General features: G+C 38.5%; 2 protein-coding genes across 5 annotated transcripts in view; one reads left to right on the top strand and one right to left on the bottom strand.

The window, feature by feature from the left end:
* Window positions 1-758: 758 nt before the first annotated feature.
* The window catches only part of LOC106883777 (uncharacterized), a 102,321-nt gene continuing 83,664 nt past the window's right edge, over window positions 759-19,415 (top strand). Inside the window, exon 1 of one of the 4 annotated variants that reach the window (XM_089339618.1) lies at window positions 759-801. The gene's annotated coding sequence lies outside the window, so the exon portion shown is untranslated. Of the gene's footprint in view, window positions 802-3,179; window positions 3,606-16,503; window positions 17,245-19,415 lie in introns of those variants that run through there. The other 3 variants (XM_089339615.1, XM_089339614.1, XM_089339616.1) reach the window with 3 other exon arrangements.
* Window positions 10,679-12,196, bottom strand: LOC106883770 (uncharacterized). Its single transcript, XM_014934897.2, has 2 exons — window positions 11,319-12,196; window positions 10,679-10,856 (listed from the first exon to the last, which is right to left on the bottom strand). Exons 1-2 carry the CDS (start codon window positions 12,194-12,196, stop codon window positions 10,679-10,681), a joined length of 1,056 nt encoding a protein of 351 aa, XP_014790383.2.

The raw sequence follows: 19,415 nt of genomic DNA, 5'->3' as shown, positions 1-19,415 counted from the left end.
TATATATATATATATATATATATATATATACATATTTGTTTTGCAAGATTTTTTATGTGAAATCGTGTGTTGAAACAGATGTTGTTGTACTTGGGGATGGTCATATTGCCAGTTTAGCCAATAAAAACACACGCACTGTATATTTGGTGTTAATTTTTTTTTTTCAGCTTTATATTACATTAATCTTAATCTTAATCTTATTTCGGCCAGAGTTCTTTCGTCACACTTCTGTGACCTCATCAGTGGTCCTTTGTTTCCTTCTTTCTTATGTGTGTCTCACCTTGCTAACTATCAGCCATTTTGTATTTTGTATTCCTATTGTATGTGTCTACGCATGCGTGTCCTTCAATGTGTCTGTGTCTTTTGTAAGTGCATGTGTGTATGGGGAGTGTCTGTATCACCTATATTCTCTGTTAATACGTGTTCATTTGTATTAGTTTTTATTTATTTATATGTTCATGTGTGTGTGTGTGTGTTTTTTTTTTTTTTTGTTTTTTTTAATGTGTTTAATTAAATTTTGTTAACGTATGTAGTATTTAATTCCATTTGTTTATCTATGTATTGTATTAAAAAAAAAAAAATAAAAAAACACACACACACACACACACACACACATGAACATATAAATAAATAAAAACTAATACAAATGAACACGTATTAACAGTGCGTGTGTTTTTATTGGCTAAACTGGCAATATGACCATCCCCAAGTACAACAATATATATATATATATATAATTTATATATTATTTATATTATTATATGATCGAACTTTATTACATGATCGAACATCTTTCTCTAAGTAAGTTTTATCTTAATAATTGATTTGCGCACTCTATTACTATTACTATTACTTCCTTGTCTCTCTCTCTCTCTCTCTCTCTTGTTCTTCATCCTTTCTGTTTTTCTCTCCCACCTTTTCCCTATTCTTCTCTCCCTCCTCCTCCTTGACCCTCTCGTCGCTGACATGTGACGAAAGGGATTCTTTATTTCTATCCGCTGGCTTCTTATAGAGAAGACGTGATTTTTCTGTCTCTTGTCTCTTCTCACATTCACGTCTACTAGCGTTCAAAAAATAATACTTTTTCTATCGTCTTGGCTCAACAGCCCTCACCGTTTGTGTTTACTGTCTTGTTCTCACTGTCCTGTTCTTGTTAACACTTTCACCCTCTGCAAAAAATTCCAAATTTTATTTAATTTGCTTTGCGGGAAGGACTGTTCCAACGAAGTCGCGTATTGTCCTTGCCTTCGAAACGCGGAGTAGATGGAACAGGGACAACTGATGAAGGGAAATATTCTTTATGTTGCATGTCTCGTTTCTCTGTTCTTTTTTTTTTTTTTCGTTGCTCAAAAAAAAAGTTCGTTTTCTGTTTTCGTTTCTCATTGTGTTTAACGTTTTTTTTTGTGATGTCCTGTAGCCACATATATATATGTGTGTGTGTGTGTAGAATGTTAGAAGTGGTGTACATATACTATATATTCTTTTCTACTCTATGCACAAGGCCCGAAATTTTTGGGGAGGGGGCCAGTCGATTAGATCGACTCCAGTACGCAACTGTACTTAATTTATCGACCCCACGCTTGGAAAATGTTTCACTACAAAATCCAATGTAATCGGAATCTACACCATCTGAAGCGTATTTGTAGAAAATTTCATGAAAAATTATCCATTTTTCTGGAAGCTATAAGGGAGCAAAGTTAGGTGGGCACAAATGTGTAGATACACACACATACACATAAAAGAAAAACAAATGAGATTAAAAAATCCTGGCAGATATCAATTAAGCGCTCAATATAAAAGAAAGAATATGGTTGAATTTCCAGCAAGTAGCTACCAGGAAATGTAAGTAGAATACAAATCCTAGGTAAATCCTTAATGCATGACAGGTAAATCCAAAAATCCTTTTGTAGAATTTCAAAAAATTCAGGGTATTTAACAATCAATTATATGTACAAAGAAATCATATTATTGGTTGTTTCTTCCTGGAGTAGAATTCCCTTTTGAAGGTACGTGTGTGTGTGTGTGTCCCCCTCCGAAAAATTCCTGGGACCGCGCCTGCTATCAATTATATAGACATGCACGCACGCATACGCGCGCACACACACACAGAGGGGCGCAGGCATGGTTGTTAAGAAGCTTGCCTTGCAACCACGAGGTTTCAGGTTCGGTCCCACTGTGTGACACCTTGAGCGAGTATGTTTTACAATAAACCCAGGCCGACCAATGCCTTGTGAGTGAATTTCGTAGACGGAGACTGTGTAGAAGCCTATCCTCAGTGTGTGTGTGTGTATTCGTGTATATGTGTGTGTACGTATGTCTGTCCACCGCTTGGAAACCGATGAAGATTTGTTTACTTCCCCGTACTTTAGTTCGAGTAAACAACAGAATAAGTACCAAATTAAAGAAACAAAGTACAGGGTCGATTTGTTTGATTCCTTCGAGGCGGTGCCCCAGCATGGCCGCACTCCAATGGCAGAAGATCTTCTTTAATCCTCTCTTTCTCATCTCGTTCTCCCGTTTCTTTCTTCTTCCTACCTTAACGTATCTCTCTCTCCTTTCTCTCTCTCTCAATCTCACTCATTTTTTCCTTCTTGCCCCTTTTTGGCTTCTTTGCATGTTTTCCTTCTCTTACGTAAGTCTTTTTTCTTCCTCTACACCTTTCGTTCCGTTCGTTCGTTCTCATCACCTTTTACTATTCATTGTCTTTCCTTTATACTTTCATTCTTTCTCGCTGATTCTTGTCTGTCTTCCTTCATTCGCTTTGTCATTATTTTCCCCCCTTTTTATCACTTTCACGTGCATACAGAGATAGATAGATAGATAGATAGATAGATAGATAGATAGATAGATAGATAGATAGATAGATAGATAGACAGACAGAGAGAGAGAGAGAGAACACGCATAGACATACAGACACAACGTTCACGCGCACAAAATACGCATGCATACAAGCACATACTCACACTCAAAACACACGCATACACAGAAACCCAACCATATGCGCACACACACGGAAACACGTATATACACACGCATTCACACAACATACACACACAGACACGCACACATACATACGCACGCACACACACAATACAGGCGCATGTATTACAATCTCTGCCTGTCTTTCTCACTCTATCATTCACCCTCTCTATTTTCCCTCTTCTCTCACCCCACTCCTCTCTTCAACAGACGTGAGGGCTTCAGCTAGACTGCAACCAGAACACAGAAACACTCACACAGTTCTCTTCTATCTACACCTATAATAAGACAAGAACGAAATACTGCAAGCATCATTTTCTCGTTTACTCTTGCAGTGGAAAGACAAGACAATCCTAAAACCACAATCGTAAAAAGAAACCCTTAAAAAAACACACACACACGAAAGAAAACAACAAAATCACGATGTATATAGATACAAGGTTTGGAAACCTGAACGAAAGGTCCTAATTAAGGACCTGAGACCAAAAAATATATTTAATGTATACATATAAACGTGATTTGATATAACGAATGCAACAGATAGATAAATAGATAGATAGATAGATAGAATGACAGAGAAAGCGAGTAGTTTCTAGGGATACCATACCTGAAAGTCTAAAAGGTAGGTAAGTACACACCTCGTTTTATTCTTCTGTCTAGTTTCTCTTTCCGTCCAGTTTCTCTTGTTCTTTCTGTCTTTCTACCGTTCGTTCCCTCATCTTTTAATAGCTCGTTCTATCTTTCATTCACTCATTCCTTCTTTCAGAAACCTCAGTCACACGGTCATCGCTCGTTTTGCCATTTCATCTATCTATCTATCTATCTATCTATCTATATTTGTTTCTGTCTACACATACACACACACGTATGCATGTTTGCATATGTGTGTGTGCAACTGTCTGTCTGTCTGTCTCTCTCTCTCTTTCTCTCTCTCTCTCTCTCTCTCTCTCTCTCTCTCTCTCTCTCTCTCTCTCTCTCTCTCTCTCTCTCTCTCCCCACACACACTGTGAAAAGAAGGGAATATGCTGTAATCCAATACAAAATTTGTTTCTTCCAATTTTTTCGTTTCTGATCTTCGGACGATCGAATCGAAGATCGAAAAGAGAAACTCGGAGTACCAATTTTTGATGGTCTCACATTTCTAGATACGAGTTAGACACACAAGTGCGTGCGCGGTTTCCTCTGTGTGTGTGTGTCCGTCCGTATATACAATTTATATATCCAAATAAAATTAAATATATACATGAAAGTATACGTACGCATATAGACATACACACATAAGCATACAGGCGTATGCATACATTTACTCACACGCATACACGCGCGCGAACACATACATATACACATTCACACATCTAGCCATTCATATATTCATACGGATACACACGTATACATATGCACAGACATACACAAATTTGCATATATCTATACGTGTGTGCGCTCTCGCACATGCATGCTCACGCACAGAGATTTACACGTTTATATAATATATATATATACATGATTTAATTGAAATGTATACATTTTTCAAAACTTATGCAAATGCCGTCATCTGTCTGTCTGACATACGCGATTTTCTGTGAGATTATTAACCTGCTAGAAAGAACAGCAAAATCTGGCTCAAATCAAGAATTCTATTGTCGTCAACGTGTTAAATAATGTTGTCAGACTTCTTGCTAAAAAGACTGGTTGGTTACAAATGGAATGTCACAGAAATAATCCATTGACTGAAAAAACAACTATAATTATATTCAATAAAGAAAAAAGAAAAAAAGAAGCTTTTTATGTAGTTGCACAGTCTGCTAGAAATAGCAGCCAAATTTTCTTCAAATCACATTGTAATGTCTGTAAACGAAGAGATACATTGAACAATGTAGGCTTTAATACTGGACTGGACTGCTCAATCAAAGCTGATATGGAGCTTAGAAACAACAACTATAATTCTCTTTCTTTCTTCCTTTCTTTCTTTCCTTTCTTTCTCCCCCTCTTTCTCTTTCTTTCTCTCTCTCTCTGCTGGCGTCACATAAAATTTCGTCCAGTACACTCTGTAACATAATTGGCATTAAGAAGGGCATCTACCAGTGGTAACCATGCCAAAGTAGACATTGGGCTCGCCCAGTCCTCTGGCCTGCAGGCTCCTCCCTGCCAGAACAGAAAACAGACGTTAAATGACGATGATGATGATAAAGATAATGACAAGATATATCATCGTAGTCGACGTCATCGTCGTCGTCATCATTGTCACTTTAAAGTCCACCTTTCCATGCTTGCATGGGTCGGATGAAATTTGTTGAGGTGAATTTTCTATGGCTAGAAGCCCTTCCTATCATTAACCCTCACCTGTTTCCAAGTAAGGTGATTTCCCCCACCCCAACCTCATGACTGAACGTGCTTTTACGGAAGATTGGAAACAAAGGACACTGCTTGCATAACGGTGACACTCGTTTACAACTATCACAGAATGTCAAGGCAAAGAGACAGTTACATATGTACACTCACACTTTGGTATGTCTTCTGGTACAGCCTCTGACTGACCAAAGCCCTGTGAATGGATTTGGTTGATGGAAACTGAAAGAAGCCTGTCAAATATATGTATATATGTGTGTGTGTGTGTGTGTGTGTGTGTGTTGAGTGTTTGACCCCCACCACTGCTTAACAACTGGTGTTTGCATGCTTATGTCCCCGTAACTTAATGGTTTGGCAAAAGAGACTGATAGAATAAGTACCAGACTTTGAAAAGAAAGAATACGTGCTGGAATCAATTCATTCCACTAAAATTCTTCAAGGTGATGCCCCAGCATGGCCACAGTTTAATGGCTGAAACAGGTAACAGATAAAAGAAAAATAATATATGATTGACCACTAGCGGCACTGGCATTGGCCACACTCAAATGGTACTTTTTACATGTCACTGGCAGAGGTGCCAGTCAGGTGGCACTGGCATCGACCACGCTTGAATGGTGCTTTTTACATGTCACCGGCACGGGTGCTAGTCAAGCGGCACTGGCATTGGCCACGCTCAAATGGTGTTATTTATGTGCCAGTCAGGTGGCACTGGCGTCGGCCACACTCAAATGGTGCTTTGGTGCCAGTTAGGCGGCACTGGCATCATCCACGACTACACTTTCACCTGGCTCAACAGGTGTTCTACATAACATCATATATGGAAAGATGTGATAATGATCCTATCGACCGTTCACTTCCTCTGATGTTAAGACATAAGATTGTTATTACCCATTTCCATATATTATGGCTTATATTACATAACATTTGTATGAAAGATATAGAACACAAAATACAGCTTGTTTATGAAAATAACTGTAATGTCAATTTGACTCTTCTCTTTACTGCTTTTAAACTATTACATGTGTGTGTGTGTGTGTGTTCATGTGTATTTATATATATATGTGTGCACAAATCTGCACATACACACACACCGTTTATTCCTTCGTCATTTCATTTTCTAATTACTGCTCTATATTTGACTAACACTTTGTTCTGAAACATATATTGAGTTCTACACCAGGTCATTACCCTTACAATGTCTAAGACAAATATGCATGTGTGTGTGCGTGCATACACACATACATAAATATAGTTATACATATATATATTACTGTCATGCATGTGTGTATGTGTGGGTAGGCAGGGTTGCTTTCATGTAAGAAAAAAATTAGCTTCAAGAAATAAGTCTAAGTGGCCAGTGGCACGAATGTGGACAATAAAGATGATTAATGGTACACTGGACACCATGCGAGATAAATTCATGATTTATTGAAGCTAACCTCCCTTCTGACATGAATAAATAATTTCAATTAAGAAAGAATTCATTTTGTATGGCATTATATATATGTATATATATATATGTATGTATGTCATTATTCAGTTTTCATTCTTGCTAATAAAGGGTTGGTTTCTAACCCTAGATCCAAGGCTCCTTTATAGGAATTTCAACAACGTCAACAGGCTACGTATGTATGTATGTATGGATGGATGGATGTATGTTTTTTGCATGTATGTATATATGTTTGTATGTATGTTTGTTTGTATGTATGTGTGTTTTTTTTGCATGCATTTATGTATGTATGTATGTATGTATTTGGAATAGGTGTTGGTGTGTAGTAACAAGTTTGCTTCTCATCCACATGGTTTTGAGTTCAGTCCCACGGCATGGCACCTTGGGCAAATGTCTTCTACTATAGCCTCGGGATGTTCTTTGCCCTCCCTTCAGTGACCGTCACATTTCCAAGTTTGCTGACATTCCTTGCCCCCCCCCCCACGGTCCCCTGATTTGTCCATGTGTGATTATTTCTTGTGGGGATACCTTAACGCATGTGTGTATATGCATTTGGTAGATGGGAACTGAAAGAAGCTCATGGATTTGGTAGATGAGAACTGAAAGAAGCCCATTCTGTGTGTGTTATGTATCTATGTGTGTGTGTGTGTGTGTGAATAGCATTTATAATGAGTTAATGGAAAGAACAACCAGAATTTATTCTGTAATTCACTACAGAAGTGTATTGTCGTTTCAACTCACCTGTCTGGTTTTAAGCTTTTGTTCTTTATAATGAAACACTTTGTCTTGACATTCACCTGTCTTGTCCTTCAGACATTAATATGCACAAACATATACACATGTATAGACACATGTACACATACATCACGCATGCTTGCTGAGACACACACATTCACATATATATATATATATATATATGTATATATGTGCATATATGTACACACACATGTATGTATGCATGTATGTATCTAATATATATATATATATACTGTCTACTTTGCAGAGTGGTTGGTGTTAGGAAGGGCATCCAGCCATAAAAACCCTGTCAAAAGAGACACAGTAGCCTAGGGTAGTCTTCTACCTGGCCGGCTCCTGTCAACCATCTTATCCAACCCATGCATGCATGGAAGACGGACATTAAACGATGATGGTATTTATATATATATATTACATATATAAACATAGTGGCTACTACTAACTTCAGGCCTCAACAGACTGAGACGATGCTCTTGAAGCCGAGAATTTGAATTTATGGAGATAATATTTACCGGTTTCAAGGTCTGTTGACCACTCCTCAGAGAAGATGTTACTAGTTTTCTTTCCTCTATTGGCAACATAAATCAGCTGTTTATTTCAATGCTATTCATTGGGCAATGACCCCAGGTACATCTCTGATGCACGGTCAATATGCAGTGAAATGGTCCATCAAGAAACTCCCTTTTTTTCTACACATCAATAGTACAAAAAGTGTTGGTTTGTCATGTTTAAATTTATTTCTGTTCTAATTAATGCTGTGTTGTTTATAAATAGACTTATAACATACATATTTGCGTAAAAGTAGATATTTTTAAGAGCGATATACTGTAAAGGTAGATATTTTCAGAGCGAAATGACTGCTGCTGAGATGTCGACAGCACCCCTCCACCCACTCACCCACGTATTCAATTACCTCCCCTTCCCACAGAACAATTGTTTCCCCTGCATCCTCCTCGGTGCATTCATCAACCCTACCCATCTCTTTACTGTACCTACTCACCCATCTCTTCATCCGTTGAGTGTAGTGATTGCGAAGCTGTGAAGCTGTGAAACTGTGAATGCGTATGTGTAGAGGAGGTAGAAGAGAAGCAACATTGACACTGATAACAAGCATGGATTAATTGCTTGCTACTTGTGTGTGTGTGTGTGTGTGTGTGTGTGTGTGTGTGTGCACATATATACATGCTGTATTTTATAGCGTAAAAAGACACACAGGTGTATTAGATGTGCTCCAGTTTCAATGGCGCATGTTCACAAAATCCTGTCAAAACAACAAAATTAGTTTTATGGAAGGCCCAATTTCACACAAAGGGCCCCAGGGGTGGGGGTTGTTTTGAAGGAATTTTTTGGGGAAAGAGAAGTGGAAAAGTGGATCTTATATACCTTCAAAAACAATATGTGTATGCACATACGTATATATGTACATATATATATATATATATATATATATATATATATATATATATACACACACACACACATGTATATACATACATATAGATATATATATACATATATATATATGTGTGTGTGTGTATGTATATGTATATATATTATAAATATTGCATACATGTGTTTGTGCATGAGTGCTTATATATATATATATATATATATATATATATATATATATGTATATGAATATATATATATATATATATATATATATATATATATATATATATATATAAAATGTTTACTTTTTTTTCCCTTTTTTTTGTTTTAATCATCATATATCCAGCTATGCTGGAGTATCTATGCATATACACTGTTATCCAGTATATCCTTCTGTTTTACACACACACACACACACATGTACACACACACACATTGTACATGAGCACATGCATACACACACACAAATTACACACGAGCACATGCACACACACACACACACACACACATATATTCTTGTTCATCCATAAAACTATATTCTATTATTCTTTTAATGGCTTTCAGCCACGGGACTGTTGCTATATCTGGGTATCACATCCAAAGCTTTTAGTCAGTCATACTAACCCAAGGACATATATTTCAGTTCAGTACATATATTACAGATCTCTGTTTATCGATTGGCCTTGTGGTTAGGGTGTAGTGCTCAGTCATGAGATTATGGGTTCGATTCCCTGACCAGTCGGTTGGCATGTTTTGAGGAAAACACTTCATTTTGCATTGCTCTGGTGCTGTGTGCTGACTGACATGTCAAAGAATAGACCCGTTTCCACTGCATGTTGTCAAAGGTGACTAAAAGATTTTCAGGTAGAATTTACACTGTGACCTCGTAAAACCCTCACCAGCAACGAATACCCAAACAGACCCTTTGATCAGACCGACTGGAACCCATGTCATGCTCTGGGTGTTCCGGTAGGTTAAGAGTGAGAGGCAGAGGTCCAAAGGCTGATTGTGAGTACATACGCACTTGAAATAATTAAGAAAACAACATGGTACATGTTAAGCTATCATAAATCCCACCTGGCTGTGCTTTATGGAGCGCTACATATTGATTGGTTGACATCTTGCGTCTGAAAAGCTTTTTCATTTATTCTAAAAACTGGTATTCCATCAGTTACAATGATTTACAGTTCCAGCTGATCCAATCAACTGAATGACCTGCTCATGGAAATAGCATGCAAGGGGCTGAGTATTCCACAGACACGTGTACCCTTATCATAGTTCTCTGGGAGATTCAGTGTGACACAGAATCTGACAAGGCTGGCTCTTTGAAATACATGTGTGTGTGTATTTATAATAGGCACAGGAGTTGTTATGTGGTAAGAAGTTTGTTTCTCAACCACATGGTTCCGGGTTTAGTCCCACTGTGTGGCATCTTGGGCAAGTGTTTTCTACTATAGCCTCAGGCCGACCAAAGCCTTGTGAGTGGATTTGGTAGACGGAGAATGAAAGAAGCCTGTCATATATATATATATATATATATATACTAGCAGTATAACCCGACGTTGTCCGGGTGTGATTTATTATGCCATCTACGCTAAGTCTTGCTAGCTGAAAATCAACTTAAAAAGAAATCCTTACAAAGAAAAAACCCTTATGATGTAAATATGTTCATAATTCAAATGACGATGAAATGAATAGGGCAAGTCTGAAGGCTATTTTGCGTAACATTATTAAGCGTATGTAAATTTCATCCGTCTAATTGGCTATACAACTTTTTGCGCTTCCCTGATTATACAATGCCAAACACCATGCCAAGTTAGTAAATTGTAAGAGCGATAAAAGTGCGATTGGATGACGCAGTCTTACCATGAATGAATCCCTCTTGTACCTTTCTAGTGAACGTTTCTGTTGGATGCCTTCATTTTGTGCTGCCCTGGATAGACAATGCAAAACGTTTTAAATTGACACAACAGATGTAATCGAAAAGGCCATTTTAAAAAAAAATTTTAATCTTTGCTAAATTGCTTACCTCCATACGACCAATCTTTGGAAGATATAGTGTGTGTTGACACTTGTGGCGACTTATAAGGACTGATTGAATGCAGCATTAATTGTATCAGTGGAGTCTGTAATAACGCCTGAATGGAAAACTTGATGCTTTGGTATGACATTTTTTAAATAGATTAGTGGATGTCTTATTGAAACTTACAATGATAATGTTCTCTCACTATAAGTTTTGGCTTAATTGCACAAGACCTCCTTGTATACAATGTTTTTTGTTTTTCCACATGGAATGTAAGTAAAAAGATTGTCTTTACTTCCTACTCTAGAGCATCCTACGTAGAGTTGCCCATGGGAGAAGCAGGACTCTGCCAAGTGCAGTCCAGCTACTGACAGTGTTTGCCCCTGGGACTTGTTGATGGACATGGCAAAACTGATGCGTAGCGGGAATTGAAGTCGCCGAAATTGGAAAGGGATGTCAGCATCAGATGGAGTAAGTGGAATCATCGGTATGAAGACATCCTCTCCTTTTCTACATCCAGAAATGATGGTAGCTTCGATGACGTGCTGCATGGCAGACTTAATGACAAGACGCGTACCATTGCAGAGTTTTAGAGGGCTTAGATTCCTCAGAAGCATAACTGGAGTTCCAACTTTCACTGACAATATATGAGGGGGCAATCTTGGTGGTTCCAGTGAATTAAGAAATTCAACGGGATAGTTGACTGCCTGATTTGTGTCAGGGATCGAATCAATTGATTTGTAGACATGAAGCCTACCAGGAATGACTTGCACCAGTTGTTGGTTGATGGCATTAACCATGCTGTTTTTTGGAACTAAAATAGCTCTTTCGCATAACCAATTAAGGTCCTGGTAGTTTTCATGCAGACGGGGAAATACTTTTCCTTTTAGTTCTTCGAGGGTGTTGACATTTGTTGAAATCGAGCACAGCGTAGTTTCTCCATCATCACTGAGAAATGAATTTCCATCCCCCAGTGACAAAAGGTTCGCTGCAAATTCTGCTGCCTGTTGGTCGCTATGCAGTCTGGCTCGCATATTCATTGTAAGGGTCAGCGTTGTTATGCTTTGCCATAATGAAGACGACTTGAGGCACGCACTAACTTCGTCTGCCCTGGTTCCTTTAGGAATAACTGGTAGAGTCTGCCGAAAGTCACCAGAAAGTAGAATCGTAACACCCCCCATTGTAGTTGAGCAATCTCTGAGATCTTGTAGTGTAGCGTTGAGGGCTTCAAGAGCATGCCTATGTGCCATGGTGCATTCGTCCCACACAATGAGTTGACACTTCCGTAAAAGCAGACCCTTGTCTGACGTTTTGCTTATGTTGCAAGAGGGCTTGTCACATTTAGCCAAGTTAAAAGGTAGCTTGAAGGCCGAATGTGCTGTCCTACCACCGGGTAACAGAGTTGCAGCTATTCCGGAAGATGCCACCGCTATTGCGATAATTTTCCGCAGTCACACTTTTGCAAGAAGAAGCTTTGTTAAAAAGGTTTTTCCTGTCCCTCCCGGTGCATCTAGGATTATCTAAGATTGTGCATACGATATGCTGTTGTTCAGGAAAAAGTTTGAACTCATTTCGCATATGTACTTTGTAAGGGCATGTGCGTCATAGGAAGTTTCTCGAATTAGCTCATTACTCAGAGAATTAGTTCCTTCTCGAAAGGGTTCTCGAAGCCCGTAAGTTGTCAAGGTACCTCCACCTATGCAAGAAATCCTGTTTTCAAGTGCAATCAAGGTACAGTTATAGACAGCATCATTTGCAGAATGAAGGGTGGGGAACTGCTGTTTGGCTTGGTGGTAGAAGTCTTCTGCAAGGGCATCTCTATACTTCATCCATAGGGATAGGGGGTCTGCTATCTCACAAATATGAAGGAGAATTGCAAAAAGGTCTCTGAGGCTTTGAGGAGACCTGGAAAGGGCAGCTTCCGCGAGAATAGCATCCCACTGTGCACTGTCTTCTAAAAGTCCGTATTTTAAGCATGCCTCCCTGAATGTTCCAGTCAGTTACTGTGAACCAAATTTCACTCTTTGGTTGAATTGAGATTGTTGTAAACTACTCCAGTCCAAGGTGCCATGTAGTAGGATTGAACCCTCAAAACTGCATAGCTATGAAGCATACTCCTTAACCATTCATCCACGCCTATTGTGTAATTCCATAAAATAGCATCACAAGATATATTACATAATCTCAGACTGAAGACTCTGCACATTCACTGTCAAGACACCAAACCAAATGGGTTTGTGTTTTTTACATATAAAATAATATATATTACACAATATAATATAAACCTTTGAACTTACAGAACGATTAATTTCAATTTATCAATACTAATCAATAATTGTTTTAGGAATAATACAGAGATGGACAAGAAATAGCAAACTAAGAAAAAAAAAATGGACAGAGAGAGAGAGAGAGATAAAGAGGTAGATTGATAGATAGCTAGTAGAATGAGAGAGAGAGAGAGAGACATAGAAAGGGGTAGAAGGAAGGGGGATAAGAAAGCGTGTGTAAAATGTGCAGCAGTAATTATAGAGTTATTGATGTTTTCTTTGTCTTTATTGTTTCTCCATTTCCCAAGTGGACATCCAGCACTTAATGGAAACAGTGTTTCACATACAGCAGTGTGTTTCACAGGCAAATGGTGTGGCAACAATGGAGGAGAGTAACAGAGTGCACAGCGAGTGTTGCTTGTAATCAAGACCATTTTCTCTCTATCTCCTTTCCCTCACACACACACACACACACATACACCGCATATATATATATATATATATATATATATATATATATATATATATATATATATATATACACACATGCACACAGACATATGTATATATGACTATGTGGTAAGTAGCTTGCTTACTAACCACATGCTTCTGGATTCAGTCCCACTGCATGGCAACTTGGGCAAGTGTCTTCTACTATAGCCTCGGGCCAACCAAAGCCTTGTGAGTGGATTTGGTAGATGGAAACTGAAAGAAGCCCGTTATATATATATATATATATATATATATATATATATATATATATATATATATATATATAGATATATATATATATATATATATATATAAACAAATAGTAAATGAGTATATGCATATATACGTACAGGTATGTGCATACCGACATCCACCTGTATGTATAGGTGCATATCTGGGTACAGGACATTGCAAACAAACGTAGACGAGAACACACGAGCCACATAGAGAACATTCTATATATATATACATATATATATAGTATATTGCCACTTAAATGTGGCTGACCCCTAGGGGTGGATGTTACTGTTGCTGTTAGCCCCAGGAGGACATCTCCTCCAGCTGGCTTATCGACACACTTCTGTGTCCTGTTTGTTTTGCCAAGGGAAGTTATCCCTCTCGTCCCTTGGCAAAACAAACAGGACACAGAAGTGTGTCGATAAGCCAGCTGGAGGAGATGTCCTCCTGGGGCTAAAAGCAACAGTAACATCCACCCCTAGGGGTCAGCCACATTTAAGTGGCAATATACTTCACTTTATCGTGCAGTTACTGTTAATACCTCATTTAGAGAATTAACATATATATATATATATATATATATATATATATATATATATATATATATATATATATGTAATATATATTTTTATATATGATCAGCAAAGATACTTATAAGAACTTGGAATATAAACAGAGTGCAACCTCAGCGCTACAATGTAATAGTTATTCTCTACTTCTGTATTAGCTGTCTTCTATAATTGTACAGCTTCTCTTTTTCTGTGCTAAAGCACTATATCAGATCCATTATTTGTTTACTTAGTGGAAATTAACTTCCATGTAGATGGAAATGCTCCATCATTGTTTCCTGTGATGAAACATATGTAATCTGTTCAATGAGAGATGTATTTTCTATATTTAACCTCAGCTGTCTTTTGTATGAATAACATTGTCTGTTATTTTAGCAACAACATCATACCACATTAGAAGAAAGTACTTTAATGACATTTTGTGTGGAGTTGCTGATCACATGTTTAATATCTTCTGTGTAATAATAACTGACATTTTCAGTTAAGTCTTGGAGGTTTTTGAGCTTCACAGGCTCTTTTGTTCATTAGATGTTTTGCATCTGTTTTTTCTCTCTTGGTTTACCAAAAAAATCATAACATTCAAAATGTGGTGTGTTGTAACAGTTACAAGTCCAGGAGAAGCTATGCTTCCTGTTAATGTTTGAAGAATCGTTAGCACACCAGGTAAAATGCTTAGCAGTATTTCATTCACCTTACATTCTGAGTTCAAATTCTGCCAAGGTCAACTTTGCCTTTCTTTCTTTTGGGGTCGATAAAAGAAGTATCTGGGATCGGTGTAGTCGACTGATCCTTTCCCCCAAGTATCCTTGTCCTGTGTCAAAATTTCAAACCAATGTTACAATCTTTCTCATGTTTATGGGAAAACATACTCGGGTCTCACCTTTTTTTTCTTTTTTTTTTATGCAGCCCTTCCTTTTCTGTTTGTTCAATTTTTAGTTCTGCAACTTTGATTTCAAGTAGTACCATTTTGTGTGGTAAGTAGCTTGCTTACCAACCACATGGTTCCGGGTTCAGTCCCATTGTGTGGCACCTTGGGCAAGTGTCTTCTACTATAGCCTCGGGCCAACCAAAACCTTGTGAGTGGATTTGGTAGACGGAAACTGAAAGAAGCCTGTCGTATATATATATGTGTGTGTGTGTGTGTGTGTATATGTTTGTGCGTCTGTGTTTGTCCCTCCAACATCGCTTGACAACCGATGCTGGTGTGTTTACGTCCCCATAACTTAGCAGTTCGGCAAAAGAAACTGATAGAATAAGTACTAGGCTTACAAAGAATAAGTCCTGGGGTCAATTTGCTCGACTAAAGGTGGTGCTCCAGCATGGCCGCCGTCAAATGAATGAAACAAGTATGAAAAAAAAGAAGGTGGTGGTGGTGGTTTTTCACTTGCAGTATACTTATATTCTTTTCAAAATTTGGCGACACACCTGAACTAAAAATATAATTAAAAGCATCGGGGAAAAAAAAATTCTATTCATGTTGCAACTGCGACACGCCTAGCGTCGTCTCGTGGCACACCAATGAGTTGCAGCATACCGGTTGTGGAGCACTGGTATAGATTGAAAATATATAAATTGTATAAACACTCACACGACAGACATACGTCCGTACGCCTACCGCACTTCCAGTACGCTGTATAAGTATATTCATAAACATGTCGTTATATACAGACGCACTCCATACACATTAATACACACTGTACAAATAGCACTCAAAGAATATAATATTTGAGGTTACAGACTACCCATTGATGAAAAAGATTAGGTCTGCTGATGAAGAGAGTATGGTGGTGGTGGTGGTGGGGAGTTTCTGGTAGTTACTGGAGTAGTGGTGGTGGTGGTGGATTTGTAGTAATTGCATTACTGATAGTTGTGGTAGTACATTGTTGTTGGTAATGGTGCTGTTGATTGTGGTGGCCCAGTGTGGGCGATAGTAGTAGTAGTAGTAGTAGTACGAGTAGTAGTAGTAGTAGTAGTAGTAGAACTATTGGTGACGGTAGTTGTAGTATTGTATTGGCAGTGGTAGTGGTAGTAGTAGAGGTGGTGATAGTGGAGGTGGTAGTAGTGGTGGGGGGTGGAATTATTGGCGACAATAGTAGTGGTATTGTATTGGTAGTAGTAGGTGTTAGCTGTGGTTGTAGTTACTGTGATAGTGGTCATAGCTATCGTAGTTGCAGTGGTGGTGACAGTTGTGGATTGTTGTTGTGGTGGTGGTGGTGGTAATAATAGTGTGTTGTATTGGTAGTGGCAGTTGTAGTAGTAACAGTAGTAGTGGCGGTAGTCGTAGTAGTGGTGATGGTAGTACAAAAAGTGGACTGTAGTAGCGGTGGTAGTAGGTGTGGTAGCAATGGTGATGGTAGCACCAAAGGTGTGTCGTAGTAGGTGTGGCTGCAATGGTAGTGGTGAGTAGCACTAATGATATGTTGTAGTGGCGGTTGTAGTCGTGTGGTGGCAGTAGTGGTGATGGTAGTAGTACTAGTGGTGGGTTGCAGTGGCGGTAGTAGTAGGTGTGTGGTAAGTGTCGGTTGCAGTGAAAGTGACAGTGGTGGCGGGAGAGTTGTAGTGGCGGTGATAGTAAGGATATTAATAATAGTGTTGTTTCAGAGTTGATATGACTGAAGCGTTCCAGTCGTGACCACCCCTCCTAGACAACGCTATGAAAACGAGGGTTTATCCGAGGCGTTGTTATGAAACGAAACGTGACCTTTATCTAAGGTGGTAAGGAAACATTTGAAGGTGATTTAACTTTTATTTCTAGTATTTCTAGCGATCTCATATTAATGGCTCCTTCATTGGCTCGTAGTAGTTTTGTTTAGCCCCAGGTCGGCTGTCATCGAGCCGACCTATGGTGAAAGGCAATCTAGTTATGACCGTTCCATCCTTGTCTTTGATTTTGTTTTTATTTTTAAGTATTGTGGAGTCCGGTTTTACATTAAAAATCATGTCTTTATTTTTTTAAAGATGCTAGGTTGTAATTTGAGAGAGATTTGGCTGCTATATCTAGCAGATCGGTAAACCGTACAGTTCTTACTATTCACCTTGTGATCCGCAAATTGTTTCATGTCCAACATGTGGGAGGGAGACAAACGCATTTATACACACACACACACTCAAATATATATATGTTACACATGGACACTCACACAAAGATTCATTATCGATCCTAGTTATTCATTAAAACATCCCGTCTCCCACTTTCTCTATTTCTATACCTCTATCTTTCCCTCTTTCTATGTTTCTTCTACTTTCTCCCTCCACCCTGCTATTTCTAATGTATTCCCTCCCCCTTCTACTTTTACCTTCTCTTACTTTCCATCTCTCCCTCACTCTTTTTCTCCCTCTCTCTCGTTTATACTTACTTTTCTCCCACCTCCACTTTCATCTTCCTTTTCATATCAGTCTTCCTCTCTCTCTCTCTTTTCCACACCTCTCTTATTCATATTTAGTCTTTCTTTTACTCTACTATTTCTACCTTTCTTTTCCCTCTCTCTATACAAACACATACTTTCTTTCCTTCTGTATCTTTTTCATTTTCTCATCTCTTAATAAGTATATATATGTACACACACACACGTGTCTCTCTCTCACTCTCTCTCTCTCATTCATATTCGCGCTGTTTCCCTCTGCTTCTAACTCCCTGTTTCTTTCCCCCTTCCCACCTTTACCTATCTAAATATCTGTCTATCTATCAATCTCTCTATCTAAAAATTAATTAAATCTACCTATCTGTCTGTCTCTATTTTTACATTCTATTTCGACCTTTCACCGTTGGAAGGTGTCAGAAAAAATCAACAGAAATCCGACGTAAACTATCTGTATGTGTTTATGTAACCATGTGTGTTTGTCCGTCTGTCTGAATGTATATATTTATAATATACGCATGTACAGTAGTGTTTACATATTCGAGTGTTTCAATGTGGGAGTACCTGTCTCCGTCTTGTACATGAATGTATAATTAAGGGTGTGTTTGAATATGCGTGTAGTTAACGAAATGAATGCCAGTGTATGTGAGTTGTGTGTGTGTGTGTAGGTGTGAGTTTGTCACGTGTGTATGTTGTGGGGAGGGGTACTTACTATAGTGTGTGTATGTATGCGCGTGTGTGAGGGTAAAACTTGGTATAATGATAAAAGAAAGGAACCAGTAGCATTATTTACCGAAATTCTTCGAAATATCCGTAAATAGCTTTCTGGAATACTGAAAACGCACAGAAGTGTGTGTCAGTGTGGAGATGGTGGTGGTGGTGGGGTGGAATGTGTTTGTGAGGGCGCGCGCGTGTGTGTTGTAATAATGATATTTGTGTGTTTCTATATCCAATATGATTGTAGATATATGTGTGTGTTTATGTTTCATTCAGTATATTGAAGCTGTTTGTATTGTACTGTAGAAATTGTTTCAGTGTATTTATATAATGATTAAGAGAATTACGGGAGCGTTGGACAAAATGCCTTGAATTGTTTGTCCTGGTTCTTTATGCAGTGAGTTCAGATCCCGCCAAGGTCGGCCTTATCTTTCACCCTTTCGCGGCCGATGGTGGTGCATTGGCGGAATTGTCCACATTTATACTCGTGATCAACTCGGACCAACAGAGGTCATACATACATGCATAGGGTGTGTGTGTTTTCAGGTTTGTTTTTATGTCGAGTTAGAATCCTTTTAACTATAGGCACAAGGCCTGAAATTTTGGGGAATGGAAGAGGCCAGTCGATTACATCGACATCGGTACGCAACTCGTACTTACTTCATCGAGTTTGAAAAGATCGAAGGCAAAGTCGACCTTGGCGGAATTTGAACTTAAAACGTAATATCGGAAGAAATGCCGCTAATCATTTTGTCCGGCGTGTTAATGATTTTGCCTGCAGAATGTCCAGCTACAATAAATACAATCTTACATTAAACTAAAGGAGTA

Source organism: Octopus bimaculoides, chromosome 22, assembly GCF_046866305.1.
Source record: "Octopus bimaculoides isolate indiv1 chromosome 22, ASM4686630v1, whole genome shotgun sequence".
Lineage (NCBI taxonomy): Eukaryota > Metazoa > Mollusca > Cephalopoda > Octopoda > Octopodidae > Octopus > Octopus bimaculoides.
The sequence above is the reverse complement of the archived record's forward strand: the minus strand, read 5'-3'. Positions and strand labels throughout refer to the sequence as shown.